Source organism: Oppia nitens, unplaced genomic scaffold, assembly GCF_028296485.1.
Source record: "Oppia nitens isolate AA-2021 unplaced genomic scaffold, nextdenovo-longstitch-racon4-pilon3 scaffold6_pilon_pilon_pilon, whole genome shotgun sequence".
Classification (NCBI taxonomy): Eukaryota; Metazoa; Arthropoda; class Arachnida; order Sarcoptiformes; family Oppiidae; genus Oppia; species Oppia nitens.
Window position 1 is genome coordinate 2,057,111 of NW_026533250.1, and position 24,327 is coordinate 2,081,437.

The window sequence follows — 24,327 nt, forward strand, 5'->3', positions numbered from 1 at the left end:
AGTAGGTTAGTCGTCAAACCAGTATGAAAAGGGTTAGTATTGGGAACACTGGGGATGACATCTATTGGCATCATTCCCCCGCCGTTATTGTCCGCACGGAGGTTGAACGGCTTCAGTTGGCTGGAGTGCGCGACATATGATAGGTTGTCCGGTGAATCATCGTGAGTCGGTCTGATGGCGTAGGTTTCATCACCTAGATTCCGAATGATAACGTATGGCCCTGTGTTAGTGGGGGATAACTTATGTTTCGATGGGTGATGTGCTGCGAGTCTTCGGACTACTAAGTCTCCGGCTTTGAAATTTGATGCTATGTGTGATTCATCGTGATTTAGTTTTCGTTTCTCCTTTTCCTCGTCCGATCTTCTGATTGATTCCTGTCTCGCGATGTCTAGTGGCTTGAGGTCGCATAATGCGTCGGATGGTATTCCAAATTGAAGAAATTGCGGTGAATATCCAGTAGTTCCGTGTGGTGTTCTATTGTATTGGTCGACAACTTCAGGTAAAAGTTTCGACCAATGTCTCTTTGGATGGTCGAGTCGGGCTGATTTTAGTTTCGTGATGATTATGTGATTAGCCTTTTCGCATAATCCATTGGCTTGAGGGTGATATGGCGATGAAAACGTATGATAGATACCTTGATTCGCGGTGAAGTCAGCGAATGTCTTTGAGATAAAGTTAGTCCCTCTATCTGTGATGAGTTGTTCGGGTCTCCCAATGATTTTGATGAGATTCTTAATGATTTTAACAACAGTCTTGGCTCTGTTATCTGCTGTTACTTGTGCCCATACATGACGAGAGTGGTGATCAACAATCAATTGGATATATTTTGATTTAGCGCTTCCTGTTGATCCCATAACTATTGTATCCATTGCCCATATGGTATTCGGTGTGATTGGTGTCGGAATGGGCTGCAATAATCCCAATGACTTTCTATTTGACGGCTTTACTAATTGGCATGTTTTGCAGGTTTTTACATATGACTTGATATTCTCATCAACCAATGGCCACCAATAGTGTCCGGTGAGCAGCTGTGTCGTTGCTGCGATTCCAGGATGTCCCATCTCATCGTGATAGTGGCGTAAAACTTCAATTTGTAGTGATGGAGGCACATAGAGTCGATTAAGTCCTTTATGTCTATGTCTTATAAGTCCGTTATCATCAATGTGACATCTGGAGTCAATGTGATTCGTTGCTTCATCCTGATTCATAGATTCATAAGGATTTCTTGATTCATTATGATTTTCAGTGTTATGTCTTTGCTGAGCATGTTTTAGCCGATTCTCATCAATAAGTAGTGATATTACTGGATTGCGGGATAAAGCATCTGCCGCTTGATTACGAGCACCTGGTCTGTGATGGATAGTATAGTTATAAACAGAAAGTCTCACTGACCATCGGAACAGACGATTGTTTGAAGTCATCTTAATGTTTAAGAGCCATTGTAATGCAGAGTGATCTGAGTAGATGTCCACATGTTTTCCGTGAACATATACGTGCCAGCGCTCCATTGCTTCTATTACGGCCAGACATTCAAGTTCGGATGTGGTGTATTTGGTTTCATGTATGTTGAGTCGGCGTGAGTAATACGATACGACGCGTTTGTGCCCATTATCATCAGGTTGCATAAGAATCGCGCCGATTCCTATTTTACAGGCATCAGTATGAATGACAACTGGTTTGTCATCTCTGTAAATAGCCATTACTGGTGGTGTCGATAGTGATTTTTTGAGAGTATTGAATGCCGTGTTTTGTTCTGTTCCCCAAATAAACAGATTCTCTTTACGTGTCAGTCGTGTCAAAGGTTCGGCTATTGATGAGTAACTTTTGATGAATCGGTGGTAAAAATTGCACATCCCGAGAAACTGTTGAATGTCGTGTACATTTTTAGGTGTAGGGTATTCACGGATGGCCATACTTTTGGATGGCGCTGGAGAAACGGTTCCGTTTTCGATAACATGTCCTAAATATTCGACTGTATTCACTGCGAATCGGCACTTCTCTTCACGAAGTCGAACATTGGAATCGCATAGACGTTTACAAACTTTCTCCAATAAGATGTCGTGTGACTGTTGATCTGGCGCGTGGATGATAATGTCATCGAGATATGGGATCACGCCGTTGTTTAATAAGTCTCCCAATACTTGGCGTATAATACGTTGAAAAGTTGGCGGTGCGTTCTTGAGACCGAATGGGAGTACTAGCCACTCATATTGACCGTCAGGTGTAACAAATGCTGAGCGCTGTATGGATTCCTGAGACAAGGAGACATGCCAATAACCCCATGCCATGTCTAGTGATGAGAATATGCGTGATTCTGATAATTGATCGATAATATCTTGGATTCTGGGAAGTGGTTCCCGTTCATCAATTGTAATCGCGTTGAGTCTTCGATAGTCGATGCAGAGTCGCGATGATCCATCCTTCTTCTTGGCGAGAGTTACTGGTGAAGCATATGGTGAGAGAGATTGTCTAATGAGCTTCTTGTTGAGTAGTATTTTTATCTGACGTCTGATTTCGGTGAGATCTGCGAGCGAGTGCCGGTATGGGCGTTGATGTATTGGTTGTTGATCTGGAAGAAGCCTTATGTGGTGTGATACATTTGGTATGCGACCCACATCATTAGGATCGGCTGAGAAGATTTGAGGGTACCGTTTAAGTACGAGTCGTGTAGACTGAGGTATTGAGATCTTTTGTTGACTTGGAGTCACGGTGAGTTTGCGGATAGTCGGTGTAATTCGAGTAGTGTTTGGTCGACTCATTGTGAGACAGAGCTGTCTTTGAGATGAGAGCGACGTTTCCTGAGTTACGAGTTTCCGTTTGAAGTCGAGATGTAGACCAAAGTCAGCACAGGTGCCGTCACCCATGATGAATGGCTTAGGAGAATCCTTGAGAACGTGCGCGTGCACTTTGAGGGTCGTTTTGTTTATTTGTAGAGTAATTGTTAGGCGGCCGTCGGATTGTGTAATCCCGTTGATTCCTGCAACGGGGATAGAGGTTCGCGGGTCAGGTGTTTTGTTTAAAACTCTGGCGAAAGCGGTGCTTATTATGTTGATGGTTGCGCCAGAGTCGATGACAGCTCGTGTGGGAATGTCGTTGACCCGCACCGCTATCTCCGTTAGTGACGACCGCCCAAGTCGTTTCCCTGAGCCGTGTGATGAGCAGTGTCTTCATTCTGATTTTCAAATTCGTTTGTAAAGTATGAGACTTGGGGTTGAGGATTCACGTTGAATCTACGTGAAGGCTGAGTTGTTTGTCTGAATGGGTTGTTAGCCACTTGTTTTGTTGTTGTAACTCTTGAAAAAGGCCACTGTCTACGGCAATCGCGGTGCCAATGCCACGCTATGACTCCCGCTTGTGAACATTTTCGACATGGCCCCGGTGGTTGATTTTGACATCCACTTGGTTATTCGGTTGCGCTGCCATTGCGTATGTTTGTCGTATGGAATCATGATGATTACAGGATTCAACTTGATTCAGTGTACTCGTCTTGATTCGCTTGTCATCATTTTGATGACAGAGTCGGGATGATTCCAGTCGTTGGGCTAAAGTTAGCCAATCAATGTGATTTTTTGGTAAAGCACACAGAAGATAGCCTTTGTACGACTCAGGCATCCCAGCCGTGAGTTGACCGACAATGTTATTGTCGTTGAGGTCGGCCTGTCGAAGAAGTCGCATCTTTTCATTGAAGTAATCCTCCACTTTCTCGTTGATTCCAAGTTTCCTTTCTTGTGCGAGGATTAGGGCGTCTTTTCGTTGTGACGCAAAGCGTTGCACAAAATGCTGACGAGTCTGACTCCATGTGATTGTGACTATATTCGGAGCGATTTCGGTTGCATACCAATTCAAGGCGTCATCTGTGAGATAGGTCATCAGCTCATAGGTACGGTTGCTTTCGGTCATATCTCTAGTGGCGACTTCAAAGAGTCCGATCCAGAGGTCGGCTCTAATTACGGTTTTATAGCCATTGAACTTTTCGAGCGCCGGGCGTTTATTTCGATTCAGGTTGATTTCGCCAGTCATTGTATTTGTAGAGCTGTTTGTCGTCATTGTATTGGTGTTTCCGGTTATTTCCGGTGTTTGCAAGCGGTGTCCTGAGCGGAGAAGTATTTTGAATCGCGGAGGTTATCCTGTCGACGGTGCGCCAATTGATACGGTAGTTAGAATCACTGTGATTCTTGACTTAATTAATTAATCATTACGATTCAATGTAAAATAATAACTCTTTATTAATAAAACTTAAAATATAAGAAACACGTGTAAAATAATAAAATATTAAGTGATTACATATCAGTAGTGCACTGAGTAAAAGCTAATGAGTTAGAGAGCGAGACTAATGTAATACATGGGCTTATATAGGGTAGAGTAGGTTAGTCGTCAAACCAGTATGAAAAGGGTTAGTATTGGGAACACTGGGGATGACATCTATTGGCATCAATATTATAATAGTTTATCATAAAAATTTTAAATTAATTATATTGATATAATGAAATTAAATTATATTCTATAATTTTGATATTTTTATTATTATTAGTCTAATAAGTCAATAAATACTGTTGTTTTAAAATCAAATAAAATTATAATAATAAAAAAATTAAAAGTAACATATAATATAATTGTTATTATAGTAAAAAGAGGTCAAATAAATAAAAATTATCTCAACTTACATAACGAGTTGCTTATAAATAATAGTAACTTACTATACAAAACTATCACTTAGTTAGTTAGCAATTTTATGGGTTAAAATTAGCAATTTCATTTTGATTTTATTATGAACATTCATTATAAATTATATGATAAATTAAAACTTATTTTTCAATTAAAAATTTTATATAAAAGCTAGCAGATATGTAAACATAATAATATTTTAAATAGTAATTAATGCATATTAGGATATATTTATTACCGATAAAGATACTTTATAAAGTATTATTAACAAACAAATTTTTATATCTATTTAATCATAAAAAACAATTATTTTGGGAGTTATATAAAATTTATAATTACCAACTTTTAAAATTATTACTTATTTTTTAATTTTACCAAAATAGGTTTTATTTTGGGTATAGTTTATGTAAATCATAATTTTTATAAATTATATTGATTGCTTTATGTTTCTAATTTGTAAGTTTTTTATTAAATATAATATTTTTTTTGTATATATTTACAAGAGTTATAGAAAAATCATATAATAAAAAATAATTAAATTTCATATTATTAATATAAAATCATAAAACAAACAAACAATAGTATTTATTATATTTAAACTCACTAATTCACTAAATCTCATCTAATTATTAAATGGCATTTATTTTTAAGTAAATATTATAATTACTGTATTAACTAAATAACAATTATTAACTTAATAATTATATACATTTATTCACATCTAAATGAATATATATTTACGATAGATATGGAGTATATGTTTCTATACATAACATTAATATTAATAATTAGTTTAATGTCTATCAAGAAATTTAAATATCTTGAGAAACGAAGCAAACTCTTTGATGTAATCCAAAGGCGACGGAAATTTAGTTTGCGGTTCAATGGATACGCTTTGGACGACTGGCACCGGAATCACTCCACGAACTACATAAGCCTGCAATCCATATGCCGGTCCCCTACCATTCATTGAGAAACCACCCATTGGTAGACCAAACGGAATGGGACCCATATAGTGATGTGGGGCTGGTATGTCGTGTTGATAGTTAGGATAAAATGAATAAAATCCTCCAAAAAAATCTTTTTGACTTTTAATACACAATAACATTGATATTATTATTATTATCACATTATTTTCTATGAGCTTTTTAATATATACATTAAAATTAAAAGTTAACCACATAATTATTAAATAAATAATTTTGTTATAAATCACTTATTTAAAAATGTTGATAGTCAATTTTTAGCTAAAATAATGATAAAATTTATATATTATTTTTTAAAATATTAATTGTTGAGTTGACCAGAAAAAATGCTGATATGAAAAATAATTATATGATTTAATGTAATATTTACCAAAAACATTAAACTAACAAAAATATTCATTTTATAATCCAAAAAAAATTGACATATATTTTCATTAAGTTATCATAATCAGTCAAATAATAAAAATAATATTACTAAATTAACAATTATTTATAAATTGTGATATCATCTTTATCATACTTGATCTGGAAATACAAATTATTTGGATAAATGGATGAAATGTGATGTCAGTATTATAGGTATTAACAGTAAAAAAACTGGTGCTATAATACCAGTGCTGATGAGGGCATTGAGTGGAGAGACCTGTTTATAAATCTCGTTCATGCAATCCATTGCCATACTCTCACAGATAGCCCATAAAAAGTTTAGTGAAATTGAGTTTTACATAATTTTATTGTTATTTTTAACTCAAATATACCTAAAATATTATTTTTTTATTATAAATTGTTTTTAATTTATTTGTCTTAATATAAATAATCATATAATATAAAATGTTAAAATAATAATAATAATAATAACAACATTTGTATAGTTTTTGTAAGTTTTTATTAATATATTTTAAGTTTTTTCATGTGTATAAATTGATTGTTAAATAACATTATTTGTCAAAACTATATTTTGATTGACTGAAACATAATTAGTGAAATACATTGTAAAATCCATCCAATATTTAAAAACAAAATTATTTAATGGCAATACAAATAGATTAAAATTGGAAAAACTTTAATAATAATTAGTTAAAAATTATTTGTCAATCAAAATGTAATTTTTTTGTTAGTTTATAGTAAATTCAGGTAAAAGTCAATAGAGATTAATACAGATTATAATATATTTAGTTTATTTCATAGAAATAATTCATTTATTATTCCACAATATTATGTGAAACTATATTTGGGTCAAAATTATAATTTCAAGTTTAAGTTCAAAATCCTGAATATAATGTAAAATACAATTTTGTCTGAAATTTCTTAAATGCAAAATAATGCCAAAAGTTTATTATATATAATCATATAATTGAATAATAAATTATAATTTATTTGAAAAAATTATATTCCAAATAAAATATTATTAAATTATAATTAAAGTTAAGACGAGTAAATGGAAACTTGTTTGATAAAGTGTTTATTAAGTTTATGCTAACAATAACTTTTTAATCAAATACAATATGAATGTTATAATACAAAATATTAATTAAAATATAATAAAATAGAAATAATTTATTTTAAACCAAAGCCATATAATTAATAAATAATTACTTTGTTTTGTGATATCAATACCATTATACAGTAGTTACTTATGATTTAAACTACTTTATTAAATTAAGTAAACATACAAAAATAGTTATTAAAGTGTAACTTTATTTATGGTAATAATTTTAATAATAATTACAATAATAGTAATAATAATAATTACAATAATAGTAATAATAATTATAATTATAATTATAATAAAATAATACAACAAATTGTAATAATAATTGTAATAATAAGGCATAAATTGTATAATTAATAATAAAGTAAATCAAAAATAAAGCAAAAATAAAAGTATAAATAATATATAATAGAGAAAAGTGATTGTATTCAATGAAGTTGTACCGTATATATATAGAGATGACTATTTTTCCATATATTATGAAATATTAAGCAAAAATAGATTGCAAATATTTTTCTCCTAAGTATGGTTTAAAATACACAAAAAATATCAATTTTAAGATACTTTAAAATATGTATCTTTCAAAAAATTCAGAAAAAAGTAATTTACTATTACATAAAAATAATATTATATTAATATATTTAAATACAATAACGTAGAGAATATATAATATACATAATCTTGACTTTTGTTTCAATTAATATTTTATAATAATATAAGTGAGAGCCAAAAGGGCATTGCTTTGTGTTAACAATTGATAAAATTATACAAGTAACTTTTCATTATAATTATGTATACAGTACATTTTTATAATATATATTTATAGCAATATTAATATAATGTATAATTATATAATATATTATGTGTATATGTGTGTATATATATCAATCGCCAAAAGGGCACAAAAATATTATATATCTAATCGTAAAATTAATGTAATTTATAAATTAAATACTCGATTAATAATATATAGTATAATAATAATAAATTCTTATTAATAGTAAATGTCATTACTTTCAAACCCAGTCACAGCTTTATTATATATATATATATAACAATAAATTTTCAAATTTAACTATTTTAACCAATTTATGGCCCAATTATTTTAATTTTATATTGACTTTGGGCACATAATAACTGTTGGATTCGTAACATTATATAAATTTCTATTTGTTTTGACAAAAATAATTTTATTTAAAAAATAGATCTTTCAATTAAATAAAACCACAAAATGATATAATGAAATATAAAAAATTTAATTAATAATTATATAATAAAAATATCTTAAAAATAATAAACAAAACTATAATAAACATTGTTCAAAACCCTGCAATTATTAATTTGCTTTTGTTTCTATTAAATCTATATTTAGTTTCAATTTTTAATTAGACGATTCACTTATGTTGTTGACTGTCAAATGACTAGACAACTAATTACTAGAAATATATAATAATAATTATAATCAAAACAAAATACAATAATTTAATCATTGGAATGTTTGATAAGCAAAACAATGATATCAAAAAATAAAAATAATTATAATAATAACCAATAATAATATTAATAATAATATTAATAACAACAATAATTATATTCAGTAATAATGGGGAAGACTTGAGAAAACATTAAATCACTAATAGTTAATAAAATTATAATTTAAAACTTTTGTTTAAATTTTTTCTCAATTACTCTTTTGAATCAACAATAAAATGGCACTTAAGTGAAGTTTGATTTGCAAATATGAGTATCTTTTTTATAAAATAATAAATTCAGAAAATCGTAATAAAAAATTTTTCAATAATTAATAATAATAAATAAACAAAATCCTATTGCTTATAATAGTAAAAATTAGCAAAAGGAAATTCAAAAAAAAACAAACAAACAAAAATTGCATAAAAATAATTGAAATACAATTAAATATTAATTAAATATCAATTGATTTGAATGATAAGACTAGTAATAATAAATGTCTATATTGTAAATGTTGTAAATGTATAGTAAATATTGTAACGTTAAACGGATTAAACTGTTGTCACATAAAATCACATAAATTACTCAAAAATGCTTTCATTTAGTTTTCTCTAAAATATTTGTTTGTTAAACATGTGTTTGTTTTAAAAGTACTTTTAGCCTAAAATATTAGCTTAAATGGCAATTGTTTTCTAAGAACTAACGATTTAAAAGTACTTAAGATATATATATATATATATATTTATATTAATATAGAGCGAGAAAAAAGAGAAAACAGTTATTGCTTTCAATAACACATAAAAAAAACTTAATATTGCTTTTGACTAAATATATCATTTTGTTTCTATATATGGACCCAAAGTATAGGATTGAAAATTGAAATCATTTAAAAATAGATACGAAACTGACTGACTAATCGTTGTATTGATCGACGTTTCACTTTATGTTTGTTATGTTTATCAATAGACATCTATGTGTTGCTGTGATTATAGTGTAGGTATCGGTGGTTCACATGATGTAAAGTGTGTTAAGGATGAGGACGTGATGATTGTTTTTGGCTAATGTCACGACATAGCCTTCACTGGTAATCTTCAGACCACAACAACGCGAGACTTTAACGTACGGACACTCGAATTCGCTGATCAATGTTCCCGACCGGTCAAACACAACCACATGAAATCTATTGCCGTGAGAGTCGCCAACCAGAATGTCTCCCGCGTCCGATATGTCAATTCCGTTAGGAAATGATGTCAGCCCTTCACTACCGATTTTGCGCAAATACTGTCCCTCATCGCTAAATACAACAACGCAATGAGCCTTGAAATCGCAAATGTAGTATTCGTGGTTATTGATGGCTATATCAGATGGTTCGCGCATATATTCTGAACAATCAAACCATCGAAGCAGATCTCCAGACTCTGCGATCACAAACACTGTGGGCGATACTGAATCCACTGCAACAATGTGTCCTTGAGGTGTAATTGCCAGACCAGCGACGATATCAATATAACGAATAGCAATCTTACGTACGAAATGACCCGATCGGGTGAAGATCTGCATTCGGCTGCGTTCAGCCCCTCTGTCGCATATCACATAACGAGGCGCTGTATTACCAGTGCCACCACCCATACCATTACGAATAATTGCAATCTAATAAGTATTATATTTTATTTTATTGTAATTTAAAATTAATAATAATAACTATAACAATACCTTTCTGGGATACCAGAGCTGTGCCTCATCCTTACCCGGAACACCAAATGAGTGTTTGAATTCGGCTAAAAATAAAAATTACTTAATTAATTATCGGTAAAAATTTAATCATTTTATATAAAATACCCGATTTATCAAAAACACAAATTCTATGATTGTTTGTGTCTGCGATGACAATCTCTTCATCGACTCCAAGACAGAATCCATGAGGTGATGAAAACTGACCCTTTTGTTGACCTAATTGACCAAATTTGCACCGAATTTGCATTGTATTTGGTTTAGTTCCAGTATTAGAAACACTTCGACCAATAGGTGAGGTAAGACAAGTTGGGGACGTCGAGTTGGATATCGATAAACCGTTTTGGCCCTCATTAGCACTAAGTTTCGCCAATTGACTAATATTTTTAAGAGCGGCTTCATTTAGGACAAGTCCTCCGTTATCTAAAGGCACTGATGGGGGTATCGGAGTGGGAGACGGCGTATTAGCGGCTGTAGAGGAAGCCACCGAAGCTGTGGGATCGCCATTCATATACATAAATTGAGCCAAATTTATTTGCTGTAAAAGATCCGATATATTGATATCTTGCGCAGAATTTCCCAATAAACTAGTTTGAGAGGTAATGTCACCGGCATTTGGAGTTATAGATCTCAAACCATTATTTATTTGACCAAATGATTGAATGGGAATATCTGGTGTTGAACCGGGACGCGAACCGATTGAATCGGTAGTACTTAAATGGGTCATACTTTGCATTGTATCAGCCAATGGTGATGTCTTTGATATCATACGACCTATAAGATCATGTGACCCATGCATTCTGTGAGGAAGTGGCATCAATTCTGTGTCGGGAGAATACGAACGACTCCTGAAGTAGTCTTTGGTAGTCGAAGTGTCATAAAAACTAGCCCGCGATGAGCTCGAGTTATGATCCACTTCGTAATCGAGATCTATTAGATTCATGGCATGAATGCTATCATCACTTAATGGAGAATCTATAGTTAAAGTTAATCAAACATTTAGTCTCATTTAATGATAAAAACCATGTAATCAATGCATACCTCCTTCAGTTTTGAATGCCATTGACAACAAATGATGCAAACGCTGTGACGGTTGAACCAAATGCTTGAGTTTCTCACTATTTGACAAAACTATTGCCACATTTCGGTGTCCATCATATAATAGTTGACTATTAAAATAAATAACATTAACTTAATTATGACATTAATTAATATTAAACTAATCGTTAATTACCTAATCATAAGTTTATACATAAACTCTCTATCGATTGCCATAGCAGTTGTGTCGACAAATGCTTGTCTCATAAGATTACTATCTGATCCATCAGACACTTGAGTATAATCTTTGCCATCAATGCTTTCATTTGATTCTTCTTTAAGACTATTATCCGAACGGTTAAGTGACTCATCTCTAGGACTCAGATCGTAACGGTTGGTCTCATCTTTGACGGTCACATCTAATCGGTTTATCTGGTCATCAGTCAGACTGCTATCCAATCGATTGGTTTCTTCAGAGCCAACAATATCGCAACGATTGGACTCTTCAGTGACACTCATTTTGACCGAAACACCACTTTTATAGATACTTAACAACTATTTTATAATTATAACAATATATATATATATTTCACTATAATATAACAAAAATATTAATTTCTTCAAAAATATATTATTTTATGACAAAATAGACATCAATTATAATAAATTTAAAATTTAATTAATTGATAACATTTGCACACAATTTGCTTCGTATTCACAGTTAATGGACTTTTAATTTAAAATTTAACATTAAATTACTTATTAATTAAAATATATAATTAAAATACTATTATGTTTTTGAGTGATGTTTAATAAAAGTGATTCAATTGAACATAAAATAAATTGTATTTTCTATTGATGTGTAATAAACAGTCACTAAATAAACCATTACTTCTATTATTAATACTCAATACTGTTATTCCAATACACATACAGTGACATTCATTTTACATTTGAGTTGCTATTGTAATAAAAGGTATGAAAACATTGTTTCAATTAACCCATATATTTGGAACTTTTTAATATATGAATAACAGTACTGTACTGTAGCGTCACTTTCTATTTGTTAGCAATGGCTTCAATGGCTTTCAAACCGTAATAATTGGCGTTTATATCGATTCTATTACTACGATATACTGTACACTACTGTAGAGTATTAACTGTAATACGTATTACTTATAATGTAGTCGTAGTTTGCATTAGACTTCAACTTGAGTTGCGTTCAAACAAAACATATTCAATGTTACGCACACTTTGTCCACACTTTACCCACATTTGCCTATATTTGCAATAAATCACACGTTTGGTCATCAAAATTGAGATTACATTCAAAGCATACTATTTATTATAGCATTAAACACTGCATTCAAATAACATTATTTCTATAACTGTAATAACTTGTATTCAAATAGAGAAATGTATGGTAAAAGTGCAGTCAATGAATATATTTAGTAATAATTGAAACATTAATTGCAAGTAATGTATGGTTTGTCTCATATATTCAATCAAAAGTCAATATTTGTTTCAACTGTGACTTAAAATATTTAATTTATGCCAACTTTTGTTCTAAATATCACTAAATGTTAGTAAATATGTATTCAATTAACACTGACTTACAGTTTAGGGTTTTATTGAAAGTTAATCAATGAATGAATGAATAATACAATTAATAATACAATTAAAACATGAATAACAATATATGAGAAGATTTTTAACATTGAATTTATTAATTAGAATATCAATAGAATTAAACAAATAATTAAATCATTGATTAAAGTAATAAACATATGATATATACATACAGTATATATAGATATATATATAAAATAATAATCGGTTAGCTTAGGACTGAGAGTCCGAAAATTTTTATGCAAATATTCGCCAATACTTTATGCAAAAATTAATTTAAAACACAAATATGTAATCAAAATTATAATATCTAAAATAATTTTCGAGTCATTTAAAATTTTAAAAAATTAAAAAATTATTTTAATTAGTGGTCCAACTGTTTGATTGCCATTTTGTATGCGAGTTCGGGTCTGCGATCACTTCCAGTGACCAAATGGTAGACTTGGTTTGAATGGACACACACTGCAAGATTGCGGTCGAGTTGTTGTTTGGTTTGATTGATGGCTGTGTCGGACACTCCCCGACACCCGTCGTCAATGAGTACCGTTCGGTATCCCAACTGACACGAGTCGACTGCCGTATAGCCAACACATATATCAGTGGCGATACCACACACATACACATCACTGACTCCCAGTCCTTGCAATTGTTGGTCTAAATTGGTTTGACTTAAGCGCTGATTATCCCAAAAGACAGAATAGCTGTCGATATGAGATTGAGTTCCCTTATAGATGAAGACACTGTTGTCGACAATCTTAAGCTGTGAATGGAGTAATGATCCCCACGTTTGTTGAATGCAATGATTTGGCCATAACTTCTGACGTGTTTGTGGCGGACCCTCAAACACAACCGTATCGTATAGATTGACATTTGACGGACACTTGCCTTCAATCGATGAAAACTTACGAAGAGTTCTGTTTTCATAGAAAGAGATGTGATCTGATGGGTGCCAGTCTTGAGAGTAAAAGACTTTATTGAATGGTATGGTATCGAGTAATTGGTTGATAACTGGAATCACTTCTTCTCCTTGCTGTCCGGCCTCGCATTTATTGATGGCAAGAGAGCCGCTAATGAAATCATTTTGGACATCGACTACAATGAGAGCGCTCGTTGGCTCCAGAATTGTATGAATCCAGTTGTTCCACATCTGTTGGAACTCTTGATTATCAATGATATCATCACCATTGGTGTCAAATAAGTTAAACAAATGTGTCTTCCACTGGATAGGTATGTGATAGGGTTTGTTATCTTCATTGACCAATAGAGCCGACAATAAATTGTCAAACGATTTACGGGTTAATCCTTTAGCGTTAGTGTCACTAAAGTTGTCAAAACTTTGTTTAATCATTTGGTTGACATCACAACAACTCTTTAGTTTAGAAAATGTTAAGTTTTGGTCACAAGATATCGATTCAAACATTTTTAAAAGTAATAACTTATACCAAAAAATTATTATACATAAAATGTGGTATATTTTCAATTATTTTTATCCTAAAATTACTTATACTTTATAACTGTTTTGAATGACTTGAAAACCACACCTAAATGGCTAATAATTGAAAAATCATTAAAAGAAAGAAAAATGATTTAATATAAGTTAAATTGCGTTTATTTAACGCCTAAAATTGAAAATGAAAGTAATTAATGAATTTTATATATAATAAATATATAATGAAATCAATTTATAATTTTTAGTCACGAATTGTATTAAATATTTTTTACAGAATTGACTGATTTTTTTTAAACATTAATTTACAATATAATGTATGAATTAATATAGAAATTCATTGAAATTCAAAGCACAAGACACATACCAAACAACTTTGATTATCACTTAATCTTTGTTTTGAAAGTATTTAAAAATTCTTGAGAGATATTTCTAAAATACATAAATTATATGATAAATGTTTTTTGTATAAAAAATAAGAAATTTACATTAATTAATGAAAAGTCGAAATATTTGCGATAACTTTCATTTCATGACTCAAAAGTATATTTGTTTTTTAATTGTATTTTTATACTATAAAAGGTTATACAGTATTGTATTGTACGGTATTATCAAAATACAGTACAATAACGTTATATTAATATATTGATTATCGATAATTTGCTATAAAGATTGATATTTATGTGATAAATAAATAGTTTATTGATTATATTGATTGAATAAATACTGTTTGACTGTCGATAACATCACATTATTAACATTTGTATCAATTAATTATTTCGTGTTATCAAAGAATTCAAATAAAAAAAACAATTGATTTATTACTAAAAGCTAATAAAAACTATTGAAAATCATTTCAAACACTAATTTATCTTTAATTACAACAAACTATCCATAATTAATATCACATGCAGTATAATCACATAGTTGTTTAATTTTTTAAGTAAATTACTTTAAATGAAAATTGATTTCAATTGATAATTAAATTACTAAATCACTATTTGTTGTAAGATATCGATATAGTTTTGGTGATTCACATCAAACCTTCATCAGCTATAGTACACTGTCTTATAGTCAATGATGACGGAAATAATGACACCCGAGATGTGAGATGTGTGGCAATTGTTTATATAATTTGTATTTTTTAATATTAAATTTTTAAAAGTTAAACAATAATTGTAATGATATATCAAATTAATTCTGTTAGTATATCTATAATTTATAACTTATAAATACTACTTTATAATTATATCTGAAGTCATACAATAAAATTTAATTGTAATTATTTATTATTATATTTTTTATTATATTTTTTATTTAATTTTTATAAAATTATTTTGATTAATATTACATATGAATTTAATTTTTCACTTTAATGTCTATATTATAATTCAATATTTTAGTTATAAATAATATTATATTATAATACAAATAATATATCTAAATTATTATTTGTTTTGAAATAAGCGCTTATTATTATACAATAGCTGTAATCTAAACACTGTTTGCAACTTATTTATGAAATGTTTATGAATTGACAATAACTGATAAAATGATTAACAAAGTTATTACAACTCATTGTTATAATAATAATAATTGTATTTTAATGATATCCTCATGAGTTCAGAGTATAATTTACTTCGGGAAGCATTTATTCGTGGCCACAATGGGTCGACAATCGGTGAAATACTGGCCATTACAAGTGTTAACCAATTGACTAACTTTTTGATGATTGCTATCTTGTCTTTAATACCCATTTTGACTGAACCAAAGTTAGTACTTATTTATTGTTATCTCAATTATCTTATTTAATAATATTATTATTGATTGGTTATAGACTACAATGGATCCGCTATACGATAGAGTTCTTCATAATAATGGTTCCGTTTGCCTTAAGTGTGACAATATTATCGGATTATAATCATCTCATATATATTGCAATCATTGTATTGACTTTTATAGCAATTATCTTATGTGTAGTCAAGAGAAGACCCAAAGAAATAGTGATAAAAGATTTGTTGGATTTGAGACTGAATTACAAGAATCGGTTGCCATTTGTGTCTAATTTGTTCTCAACTCTTATGCAATGCGTTTGTATATCAATACTTGCCGTTGATTTTCATGCATTTCCGCGACGTTTTGCCAAAACAGAGATCTATGGCTATAGTCTTATGGATGTCGGTGTCGGCGCTTTCATTGCCATTAACGGCGGATTTTCTCCCGAAGCCAGACTTGGAAGCGATCATCACTTTCAACGTTTTTTTCTCTTTAAGAAGACATTGTTTTCAACGATTCCTTTAATTATATTAGGCTTTCAAAGACTGATTGCTGTTAAAAGTCTTGAATATCACGAACACATTACAGAATATGGACTCCATTGGAACTTCTTCTTTACTCTGGCCATAACCAAAGTTTGAATATTTTATCACATATTTAATAATGATATTAAATATAAATAAATTTTTATTTACAGACGATTTCAACTTTATTTTTCATCCTTTTCTCCACTAAAGTTAATATTGGCTTTTGTGGTATTGTTGTGATAATCGTATATCAGTTATGTTTGAATTGTGGTTTAAATGAGTTTATACAAAATGATAATAGGATTGGTTTATTTGCTGCCAATAAAGAGGGTATACTTTCTTTATTGGGTTATATACCAATTTACTTAATTTTTGTCGAAATTGGGAAATACACCTTAAAACTTAGGTTTTATTACAGTATAAAGTTATGTTAATATCAGTAAATAATTTTTAATTTATTTTATTTTATCATTAGATATGAAATCAAAATATGGCTTAAGATTTCATTAGGAATGTTTGTATTGTCGTTGATTACTATTGTATTGACACAATTGAGTAATACATTCATTGAGAAGACATCCCGACGGGAAGTAAATCTTGCATTTGTCTTATGGATAGTTTCATTGCTGTCATTATATATCGGACTTGAATTTATTATACAATCTATAGTACATTGTTTAAGACACCTGAATATCTTTTTATCGGGTGATTCACATAAAAGTATTATATTTACAGCTTATGGTTACAGCGGAATGTTGGTCTTTCTAGTGGCTAACCTGTTAACAGGTTTTATTAATTTTACAATTGACACAATGGCAGTCAATAATTTGATAGCTTTTATTATTATAATTGTCTATTGTATAGCTCTTTCTATTTTGTCTGTTTTAATCTACAAATATAATATTCAAATTAAATTACCAATTAAGCCAAAGACTAATTAAACATATATTCAATTTTATTTAATGATTTTACATATTTAAAAAAAATGTTTGTAAACATCAAAAATAGTAACTATTGTATTATTCAAGAATTAAATTCATGTATAACATGTACTTATAATAAGTGTCTTAAATCTAGTCACAAACATGTGATACAATATAACACCAATTATTGTGCATTTAGTAAATATAATAAAAATTGATTGCTTTATAATACATAGATATGTTAATTATAAGAACAATTATAACCACAAAAACGATTGTACGATAGCATAGTAACCATAGGCAATATCGATTGAATTACCGAATTATTTTTGTATATAAAATTATTTTTACAAATTATTAGGCAATAAATATCAAATAAACATATGATTAATGCATAAAATTTCAATTGAGGTCAACAACAGGTTTCAATTGATGCATTGGGAAGACTGGTATGTAATCGTTAAGCAGTTCGGCCTCAACTGAACCAATGGGCGGTGGGTTTGTATACAGTGTGGTTGGTGTCGGGTCTAACCCCGGAATGGTTGGCCAACAGTACATACGGAATATTGTTAGAAGAAATCCAACAAAACTGGCCACAAGTATCAAACTTATTATTGAAAATATAAATACATCCGAGTTATGCCAATGCATTGATGGACCTCCTGATGATTATATGTTAAATTGTAACAATAGTTTCATTTATAATTGATTATCTAATTATAAATTAATATTACATCATATAAAAAGTCATACCATTATAAATCCAAAATAATAGCAGAATTAAAGCTGAAATCGATGTAATTAAAAGCAAAAATAATTGTTTCATTTTTATTTTAACATAAAATATTAATTTTTATGGCAATAATATTTTTAATTAATTTTCTTAATTTAATTGATTTAAAACAAACTTTAAACTTTAAAACAAAATATCTACAAATAATTGGCACTTAGTTTAACAAATAGAGCACACATTCAATACTTTTAATAATCAATTAAAGGCTTAAATATGTTTGACTCCTTAAAACATGTTTGACTGCAATACTCATACCTTATATCGAGTTTAGGTTTTGATTAACATTCAGTCAAATCTAACATATTTTAAAAATATTTGTTAAAATTAAACATATCTTTGATATAATAAAAGTAATATTTTTAAATTATTTTTAAATTTAATAAAATATAATTTACAGTATAGACTATACTATAGAGACAATTAGTTTTTTAAGTTTATTATACAGTGTTTTGACTGTAATATGAAAGCTATGAATGACTTGTTATAAGTGTTGACATCTATGGAGACAATGATTACAACTAATAGTATATAAAACTGATTACTCATTGATTGTCACAAAGCTTTCAATTGAATTGAAATAACTATTTGTTTGTTATTATCACTCAATTAATTGACCGAAAAGTTTGACCAAATGTCGGGATCACGATATGACCGCGCGATTACTGTTTTCTCACCCGATGGACACCTGTTTCAAGTAGAGTACGCACAGGAGGCCGTCAAGAAGGGATCAACTGCTGTATGATTTAACTATTGTTTTGATTCAAGTGATGACTGTTTTATGTGATGACAGGTTGGCGTTCGTGGCAAAGATGTCGTTGTTTTGGCCGTCGAGAAGAAGTCTGTGGCCAAACTTCAAGAGGAGAGAACTGTTAGAAAGATATGTCTTTTAGACGATCACGTGGTGATGGCTTTCGCCGGTTTGTGTTTAAGCTGATTGACTGAACATTTGATACGTTTTTACTTAATCTTATTGTATTGAATGCCAGGTCTGACAGCCGACGCCAGAATCCTTATAGATAGGGCTCGTGTTGAGTGTCAAAGTCATAAACTGACGGTTGAAGATCCCGTAACTCTTGAATACATCACTCGATTCATCGCTCAATTGAAACAAAAGTACACGCAATCCAATGGTAGGCGACCTTTCGGTATATCTACTCTTATTGGTGGCTTCGATGATGATCATACACCACGACTCTTCCAAACAGATCCATCAGGTAATGAATGCAATTAAGTAATTGACTTGACTTTTCATAACATGTTTGATAGGTGTTTATCACGAATGGAAGGCAAACGCCACCGGAAGAAATGCAAAAACTGTTAGAGAATTCTTAGAAAAGAACTATTCGGCAGAAATCGCTGAATCAAAAGAGGCTACCATTAAGTTAGCCATTAAGGCATTGCTTGAAGTGGTTCAGGGAAAGAACCTCGAAGTGGCAACAATGGAATTCGGACAAAAAATGGCACTCTTGACCGCTCAAGAGATTGACAAATATGTTACTATAATCGAGAAAGAGAAGGAAGAAGAGGCAGAAAAAAAGAAAACAAAGAAGTGATTATTCGACTTATAAGACGTTTTATTTAATATTAAAAGTTAACAAAAGTTGTATTTTTTAATTTCAAATCCAATAAAATGATAACTTGAAAATGTCTTTTGTTTTTTCAAGACTAAAAACTTTGTAATTTTTTAAAAACAATTGTAATAATCACTGCATTTGGTGTTAAATTCATTGTTTACTCAATTATAAATCGATTACTTATTTGAAGACTAATTGAATGCGAATTGAAATTTGAATTTAATTGAAAAGTATTTTTAGACACAAGAAGTGGTTAGACATGGAGTGAGAGTCTGAAGCAGTCGTGTTCCACATAAAAGCTATCATTTGCTGGTTTCAGGACAAACACCTGATTGAAGGTATGCGGCGGATCGTCATCTGTCTTGAGCTGACCCAACACTGAGACGAGAACACCGCCATCGAAGGTCGGCTGAGCATCGATTGCGGTAATTATATGTTGAATCTTCTGAAATGTCAGACTTTGAATTTTCTCCATTATCTTCGTTCTGCCCATCAATTGGTTTCCTTCAAATGACATCAACGACTTTTGCTCCTAAAGATGACAAACACACAAAAACAACACATTTTTAAGACATTGTTATCAACACTTAACCATAAGATATTGATATTATGGTTAATCAATAGAAAGACATGATAATGGTCTTCAAGTGTTGACAAATGTCTTGAAGAAACAAACCGTATAAAAGTTGGCGACATTTGATCGTTGTGTTGGGTCGTCAAAGAGCGCATAGTATTGCTGTACAAATGTTTTGCCAATTTGTTCATAATTGGGATTCAATGCCATCTTTGTTGAGACAAATTATCACTCAATTGGTCACTTAATATAGTCAGCGATGGACGACAACGACAACAACAACAACAATATAGCGATTTATGTTGTTTTTAACCAAACGTTTTATGAGACTCTGTGTTGACTATAAAACACGCAATGATTTGATTTGTTTTTCAGTTTAAACACTCACTAAAAGCACATTATTTGAGACACTTTTCAATTACAATACACACTCTGTGTTCACATATCACAGTATAATACAAATACACTAATATTAATACAATAATCAACAAACCTATACAACAATTATGTGTAGAAAATACACTACAATTTGCTCTCATATAAGTTAAATACAGTTTAATTTATAATCAATTACTTCTAGATTTAATTGTAGAAAAAATCATTTGTAATTTAATTGCAAACTTTGACTATTAATAAATATTTATTGATAAACAAATGGTAAAATTCAATTTAATTTAATTGTATAAACATAATAACATTAAGTACAGGTAATGTAATTATTAACCGATTTGATTGCCGTTAAACATATACTGTATAATTAACTATAATAATGTAAAGTTATGCTATCAATGATCATATTATTGATAAATTTATTTACATTAAATAAACTCATGAAAATTGAACGCAATTTCTATTATATATTTATTACATAATTTTATAATCTTAATAATAACTCGAACTTTATTTAAAATAATATAAATATTGTATATATATATTGAGTGTTTGCTTTTCACAAACTTTTCACAAGTTTTGTTAGAGTTGTTTATTACAATTATTATTAACGGTAATACATAATTCAATTTAACAGAAAAACAGAGTAAAAATTAAAATACAATCAATAAATTTATAATATAATTACAATTTTGATTGCTTTAACACAATTTGTTGCATAAATTTTAAGCAATTTTTTAATTCCGATTTATAAGTCAATGCATTAGTATTTGCATTATTCTCTTTGAATGAAGTGATGGCAAAAATTATTTGATTTTTAGATGGATTATAACAACATCCGTATCCATCAGTAACAAGAGGTCCGTAACACATGAATGACTGGGGAAGAGCTGAAGCCACCTGTGATGTCGACAATTGGAAGTGCTTTGACCTCTTGTATAGATCATTGGTATAAAGTTTATCTAATGATTGATAATCCAAATGGTTTAATGGATTATCCCTAACATACTCAGGAATACCCCATTTCCACAAATTACTCTTAATTTCTTGTGCCACACAATTATATCCTATAATAATTAATATTACGGAATAAAAATTTGTTTGAAATTTAAAAAAAATTAAAAACAGGTATAATCTTAATGAATACCTAATAGTAGTCTATCGATGCCGTGTCCGGTGACAGCATTTTTAGCAACAATTTTGTGACTATCGATTGCATTCTTCAGACTTTGATTGTTAGGATTTTTAAAAAATTGTGCGAATTCTTCGGTAACACTTCTAATAGTTTCAGTTCTACCGAAAGCAAACATACGGGTACCGCCACTCTCATAGGTTGCACCCACTTTTCCGTGAACTTTATAAAATGCCAGTGCAATGGCCAGTTGTATCCATGAATCGGGACTAAAATTAAGACTTTTAACAAATTCTTTGCCATAATCTTTAAATTCTAATATTTCTAAATCAATTGAATTAATAAATTCTAAATATTTTCTTTTAGAAAATTCATCCGAAGCTCTAATTTTATCGATATTTTCTTTTGGTATTAACGATAACTCTTCCAGTTTTGTGTTTTGAGTTAAACTTAATTTGGTTTTATCTGACATTAAATGTTTAATCGTGTGTTCCATCAGTTGGACAACAATACCTCCTTCTGCTGGAGTGTGTTCATAACAAAAGGACAAACCAACCAATCGATCGCCACTTTTATTAGTAACACATATTAATTGAATAGTTTTATCAAACCAACGATTTCCTATATTATTGATATCAGCATAAAGTGATTGTTTGCCCATAACTTTATAATAAGTTTCATTATCGTTGAATCCATTATTAGGGACATCGATATGATCGATGTTAACCACAAATTCACTTTCAATTATATGGTTTAAAGCATTTTCATTTAATAACTGATAGACAGTATAGAAATCATTTCGTGGAAGAGCTGAGAAACTTCCAAATGCTATGCTTTCTGATGAAGTTTGAGATAATATGTGAAGAATTGCCGCTTCAATGGATGCAAGAGTTGCCTCTTTGTCATGACTTTGCATTAGTGATAATTTGTAAAATTTATTAAAACGACTAATAATAATAGATATTTCATTGCTATTTAATGTACCAAATCTGATGTCATCGATATTACTTCCAGGTATACGACATGTACCAAACACTTTGCTGAATTGATCCATACAAATAGGTCCAGTCTTTGGTTGCTTTTCAGGATTATCACCGCTTTTCAGTGCATTTCTATAATCAATTACACTTAATATCAGTCGTGAAATAAATTGTGCAACAAATCCCTTGTTTGCATTCTTCATAGTCTGTAATTCTGGAAATACAAGTCCAGGATTGGACCAAATCATCACTGGATCTCTACCCTCAAGATATGCCTTATTGATCCACCAGTCATGAGATAACCAATTGCTTGTCTGAGTAGACTTATGCTCTAAAAGACAATGCAGTTTACGACCGCAACCATCACTTCTGGCAAAATCATCAATAGTTTGATACAAATCTTGCAATTCTTCACCATTTTTAGCAAATGGTTTGACCGCTATTTTAAGTCTTTGTATTGTTTCATCAAAGACTGGAACTATTAGTTTCGGTAAACCTTTCGTTGTCTGCATTTCTGACTTTGTCGCCAATTGTCTGTTGGAAGTGATCATCGATAGTGAAGACAATACATGTTTATCAAAGAGACGTCTTTCATTCAAACGACTCAAACAATTCAATGTTTTTAACATAATTTCAATAAACAAGACTTTAAACAATAGTTTTAATGATTTGATACAAAAAAAAGTCAATCAAATGTATGCCTTATGTTAGCAATGGTTGTAATTATAATATCTAAACAACAAATCAATGTTTGATTCAATTGATTGCAAACTTGTATTCAATAAATAAAAAGTTTATGAAAACAACTTAAATGACAGCTATTTATAGACTCCTAGAGTGCACTCATTTATACACAAATTCAATGCATTTTTGATTTTCAATTATTAATAGAATTTTTAATTAATTTAAATTTTTAGTTAACTTTAAAACTTGTGATGAAATCAATGTAACAGTCAATGGAATGAATGGACAAATCAAACAATTTTTGTCAAACTTTCCTTCAATTTTCATAATATTTTTGTTATTATATACAGTATTATAGTTATGTTATGTTGTATTACCCAAGGGTTGGGTTGGGTTAGGGAATGACAGGTTTGGACAACATTTGGTGTCATCTAATAGTCACCAATTGGTAACCCATTGGTTACCCCCAAGTAAAGGTGTGAATAGTGAGTGACTCATACATTGTGTACAACAATA

At 30.2% G+C, this 24,327-nt stretch overlaps 6 protein-coding genes across 6 annotated transcripts; 2 read left to right on the forward strand and 4 right to left on the reverse strand.

Annotated features, from left to right (window-relative positions):
- Positions 1–9,348: 9,348 nt before the first annotated feature.
- On the reverse strand, positions 9,349–12,723 carry LOC128962996 (uncharacterized). Its single transcript, XM_054309451.1, has 5 exons — positions 11,579–12,723; positions 11,386–11,513; positions 10,453–11,319; positions 10,327–10,391; positions 9,349–10,263 (listed from the first exon to the last, which is right to left on the reverse strand). Exons 1-5 carry the CDS (start codon positions 11,899–11,901, stop codon positions 9,622–9,624), a joined length of 2,025 nt encoding a protein of 674 aa, XP_054165426.1. The 5' UTR covers positions 11,902–12,723; the 3' UTR covers positions 9,349–9,621.
- A 542-nt stretch (positions 12,724–13,265) lies between these two features.
- LOC128962272 (nicotinamidase-like) lies at positions 13,266–14,423 on the reverse strand. Its single transcript, XM_054308637.1, has one exon. It carries the CDS (start codon positions 14,357–14,359, stop codon positions 13,376–13,378), a length of 984 nt encoding a protein of 327 aa, XP_054164612.1. The 5' UTR covers positions 14,360–14,423; the 3' UTR covers positions 13,266–13,375.
- Positions 14,424–15,973: 1,550 nt separating this feature from the next.
- On the forward strand, positions 15,974–17,331 carry LOC128962263 (uncharacterized). Its single transcript, XM_054308627.1, has 4 exons — positions 15,974–16,230; positions 16,296–16,869; positions 16,932–17,091; positions 17,237–17,331. The coding sequence occupies exons 1-4, from the start codon at positions 16,076–16,078 to the stop codon at positions 17,269–17,271; spliced, it is 924 nt and encodes a 307-aa protein (XP_054164602.1). The 5' UTR covers positions 15,974–16,075; the 3' UTR covers positions 17,272–17,331.
- A 1,638-nt stretch (positions 17,332–18,969) lies between these two features.
- Positions 18,970–20,115, forward strand: LOC128962639 (proteasome subunit alpha type-7-like). Its single transcript, XM_054309034.1, has 4 exons — positions 18,970–19,213; positions 19,268–19,394; positions 19,464–19,691; positions 19,744–20,115. The coding sequence occupies exons 1-4, from the start codon at positions 19,109–19,111 to the stop codon at positions 20,028–20,030; spliced, it is 747 nt and encodes a 248-aa protein (XP_054165009.1). The 5' UTR covers positions 18,970–19,108; the 3' UTR covers positions 20,031–20,115.
- Positions 20,116–20,168: 53 nt separating this feature from the next.
- LOC128962641 (probable nuclear transport factor 2) lies at positions 20,169–21,113 on the reverse strand. The gene is made up of 2 exons (XM_054309035.1): positions 20,728–21,113; positions 20,169–20,583 (listed from the first exon to the last, which is right to left on the reverse strand). The coding sequence occupies exons 1-2, from the start codon at positions 20,833–20,835 to the stop codon at positions 20,305–20,307; spliced, it is 387 nt and encodes a 128-aa protein (XP_054165010.1). The 5' UTR covers positions 20,836–21,113; the 3' UTR covers positions 20,169–20,304.
- A 586-nt stretch (positions 21,114–21,699) lies between these two features.
- LOC128962440 (carnitine O-acetyltransferase-like) lies at positions 21,700–23,902 on the reverse strand. Its single transcript, XM_054308815.1, has 2 exons — positions 22,163–23,902; positions 21,700–22,082 (listed from the first exon to the last, which is right to left on the reverse strand). The coding sequence occupies exons 1-2, from the start codon at positions 23,754–23,756 to the stop codon at positions 21,700–21,702; spliced, it is 1,977 nt and encodes a 658-aa protein (XP_054164790.1). The 5' UTR covers positions 23,757–23,902.
- Positions 23,903–24,327: the final 425 nt, after the last annotated feature.